This window comes from Entamoeba nuttalli (genome assembly GCF_000257125.1).
Source record: "Entamoeba nuttalli P19 unplaced genomic scaffold asmbl_6101, whole genome shotgun sequence".
NCBI classification, from domain to species: Eukaryota; Evosea; order Mastigamoebida; family Endamoebidae; genus Entamoeba; species Entamoeba nuttalli.
In genome coordinates, this window is record NW_008577885.1 from 120 (window position 1) to 4735 (window position 4616).

Sequence of the window (4616 nt, forward strand, 5' to 3'; positions counted from 1 at the left end):
TTTTTTGTTTATATTTAAAAGTAATACGATAAATTCCTCTCTGTTATTTTATTTTGTTGTATATCTAAATTACTTAAAATTTCATAGGTTAAAGTTACAATTTTATTCATGTATAATGTTTTATAAAAAAAAATATAATACCTTGTCAAAAATTTACAAAGAATTTAATTTCTTATGATGAATTTCATTTTATAAAATATTTAACAAAATAAAATACCAAAACAAATATAAATGAAATGTATTTTATGGTAACAATAATGGTTTATTTCTTTTGATTAACAATCCTTTTAATGCAGTTTGTCTAGGACTTTCCATGTCTTTAGTTCTTTTGAATGTATTAATAGAAATTGAAGACGATGGAAGAGAATGTAATTTAAATAAATCTAAAGAATTTTTAAATGAACCAAAATTTGGATTAGTTTGATTCAAAGTTTCATGAAAGTTACAAAGAAATTCATTTTCAAAACCTAATTGTGGAATAGGTTCTGAAACAATAGAATCTACTTCATTAATGGTTTCGTCTATAATAGGTTCATCTCCTTCATCTTCTTCTGATTTAAAAATAACTTTAATCATATTATCAGGAATTCCTGAACTATCTAAATTCATTGTTTGACGACAAGAATCTTTATTCATATGTTTCATATATTTATTTCTAACTTGTTTATTTCCAATTTGTCCTTCTTCTATAATTCTAATTCCACTTAATTCAATTAATATTTCACTAATAGTGTCTTGAAGTAATTTTAAATTTTCTTCATTAAGAATACTTATTGTTAAACATTCTCTTCTTCTTTTTTCTTTATTTTCATCTATTGGTATTGTTAATTTTTCAATTTTAGGTAAAAGTTCATTTATTTCTTTTGTTTTATTTCTATCTCCTAAATAAGCTTTTGCTAATGTACAACTTACTTTATCTAATAATTTAATTCTTCTATCACACCATTTCATCATTACTTTAGCTATTCCAATAGCAATTCTTTTTTTTCTTGTACTATTAAATTCAATAACATCAACATCAACTAATTGATTTGGAATATCATTTATAAAAGGTGATGGAAGAAGATCAAGACAAACAATTAGAATTTGTGACAATTCTTTTATTGTAAATGAATAAACATTTTGGTTTTCTTCATAATCATTAATAATTTCCATTTTGCTCATTAAATTTATATCAAATAATTCTTGATTACATGCTAGTTTTGGAGAAAGATATAATGAATCAATAAGACATTCATATAACCCACTTTCTACTTCATCTATATCCATTCCAAGCATTCTCTTTTTTCCATTACTTAAACAGTCTCCACAAAAAGTATGATACCATCTCATTGTATTTTCTATATCATCAGTTAATAATGCATATGTAGGAACATCCTTTGCTTGATTAGTGATTTGAATTGCTTTCGTTAAAAGAATACTTGGTGTTTTTGTCTTTGGATTAAATACTAAACGTAATTGGTAATAACCAACATTTAATATTAATGAAGGTTTTCTTTTAATTTTATAAAAGAATAAGAAACCATCTGAATATACTACAGTATAAGTAACAAATGAACTTTTTGATTGAAATTGATTTGAATTATATCCAGAACATGTAAGTACATGAATTAAAGTATCATTTAAAGGATGGGGAACACAACGTTTTAATAATTTATTTTTAGGTATACTTAAATATTGAACAGGAATTACTAATAATTTACTCAAATCACAACAAAGTGAAGCTGTAGCAAATGGATTAATCCATTGAATTGCTTTACATTTATTGTCTAATTGAAGAAATCCAAATTCATCATCTTTTGTTCTAAATAAATGAACAAGAGAAGGAATGGCATGAGCTAATGGTTTTGATGGATCAACATTTGTTTTATATTTTAACATAAATTGTGGACTTCCTTTTTTACAAACAAATAATAATGATACTGCATCAATTCTAGAATAAACTGCAAAAAAATCTTCAGGATCATTTCTATAGTTTTCAGTTTGTAAAAGAACTTCTTCAACAGTACATTTGCTTGGTAATGTAGCACCCACCTGAAGTAATTTAGTTGGGGCTAAAACAAATTCATAACTTTCTTCTCTTAATTCTTTTACAATATTTTTTATTTGAGTATCTAATGATACTTTAATTTTAATTGGATAATTATAAGATTCTTCATCTGCTGGTAATAACACCCATAATATAACTTCTCTTGGAAGAAGCTTCTCTTCACTTTTATTACCATTAAGAATATGAATTAATGAATATTTTCTTTGGTGTTCAAATTCATATACTTTTTGTAAATTAAGCCCATTACATTTACAAATAAATTCTCTTGACTCTTTTTCTTGAGACATTTTAAATTGCTCTTCATCTCCCATTAATGGGTCTTGAATTAAACCTTCTATATATTCACAAATCTCTTTTGACCTTTTAATTAAATATGGTGTTTGTTGGTATTGAACAATTGTTTTAACTACTTTACTTAATGTTCTACATTTATCTAAATTAATTAACACAGTCTCTGTTTTATTTTGAACTGATTCAAATGCACTTACAGCTGAACTTGTCATATCTTCAGTAAAAAGTAAGTCAGTAAGAAACATTCCAAGATAAGGTAATGTTGCACCAACTGCTTTACGGTGGCATTCTCTTAAATTTTTAAAATTATTAGAGTTTTGAGTAATTTCTTCTAATTTATCAAAAATACAATTCCCATCTTCTCCTAAAAATCTTTTTGTTAAACGGAGACGATGAATAGATGCTTTAGAAAATGCTGATGCAATTTCCATCACTCCATTAAAATTATTTAACATAATAAATCCATTACCAACTTCAAGGATTTGTTTTGCAATAGAAACTCTATTACTAACATCAGGTGCATTAAGTAAAAGTCTTACAAAAACATCATTCATTGAGTTAAAATGATGAACAAAATTAAAGATGTTTGGTGAATTTATTTCTTTATCTTTTTTATTCCATGCATATAATTCAGGTGGTTTAATTGCTTTAAACATTTCCCATTCAATAAGTGTAATTTGTCGTGAAATCATCAAAGGGTCAAGTAAAAGAAAATTTGGAATTGATGTAAATAAACTCATACCAGTTCCAGCTGGTTCTTCTACTATTGTAGTAATAAACTCTTTTCTTTCTAATCCATCTTGTAATTTATGTTCAGCAATAGTGTCACCAGAAAGGTTATATAAAGAAATAAATGACTGTAATATATGAATTGTTTCATTACCACAACCATTCCACATTTGATTTACCCATTTTTCAATAATTCTACTAATTGTAGTTAATATAGATGATGTCCCAATATTATCAACATATTTATCATATAGTCTTTTTAAAACAATATTTTGTTCTGAAACACATCCAAATGTATATATAAAAGTATCTCTCATTTCTTCATCACATTGCTCACTTATGACATAATCAATTAATCCTTCTAATGTAGCATATTTAACAACATCCCCTTCTAATATTACTTTTCGATTTTCATATTTTCTTACCGTAGCAAAGTTTGGTCGTGATACTTTCCATGTTTCACGTGGTGAATTAAATGTAAGTCCATTTCTTGTTTCCATTTCATTTATTAAAGAACTGGATGTTTTGCCTTGACTGACTTTAGTAGTAAAAGGGATTGCATTACCTAAATAACTATTAGGTAATTCTGGAGTAACTGGTGTAGATTTACTTGTTTGATTAATGGTAATATTTTCACATGATTTTGTCATTCTATTACCATTTTTTGATAATAAATGATGAGACGAAATTGATAAATTCATAGGACTTGTTGGACTAAATTTCTTCGGTGATAGTGGTGTAGACATTCAATTAATAAAAATTGATTTTTATTCTTTAAAGTACTTAAAAGCTCTTTGGTTTTTTAGTCAAACCTCCAAATCATTTTATTTCTTTCTTTGGAAAATAACATGACGTTCATCTCCTTTCTTCTTTTTTGGTCTTTTTGTTTTTGATTTTTATCCTTATCTTCTATTTATAGAAGATTCATGTGAACTAATAACTCACTTTATTTGTTTCTTGTTAAAGACAAATAAATCTTTTAAACTCAAACAATAAACAAAAAGACATTTTTGTTACTCTTTGTTTATTTTATTAGTCACACTAACCTTTTCACTTAAAAAAAATTATAAAAAAAACTATTTAAAAAGAATAGAACTTACAAAGAAAAATTTTAATAGTTAAAAAGAAAAATACTTGAAAAGTTTCTTTATTAAGATTAATCATTCTTTGTTTATTTGAAAGTATTGTTACTAATTTTTTTACCCTGACTGATTTTACTCAAGTAATTTTACTTTTAATATTATTTTTGTTTTTAATATTAATCATTAAATGAAGAAATATATCAAGTAATTCAGTTAATACATATTCTTTTCACAAAAATTAGGTTTTGTATTAACTGTTTTTATCACTATTAAATTTCGTTATAATTTGATATTGATGATATTTAAATTTTTAATATTTATTTTTATTTCTCTTAATTTCAATAATTAAAATGAGTATTGTTTAAGAATATTATCTATTTTATAAAACACATTCTTCTTTTATGCAAAACTTTTTTAGAGAATTAAACAAGCGTTTTGTATTGTTTTTAAAAAGATAATATTTC

General features: G+C 24.7%; 1 protein-coding gene across 1 annotated transcript; it reads right to left on the minus strand.

Annotated features, from left to right (window-relative positions):
- Positions 1–243: 243 nt before the first annotated feature.
- ENU1_147120 (Ras guanine nucleotide exchange factor, putative) lies at positions 244–3816 on the minus strand (the record flags this gene model as incomplete). Its single annotated transcript, XM_008860502.1, has 1 exon — positions 244–3816. One exon carries the CDS (start codon positions 3814–3816, stop codon positions 244–246), a length of 3573 nt encoding a protein of 1190 aa, XP_008858724.1.
- Between the last annotated feature and the right edge of the window lie 800 nt (positions 3817–4616).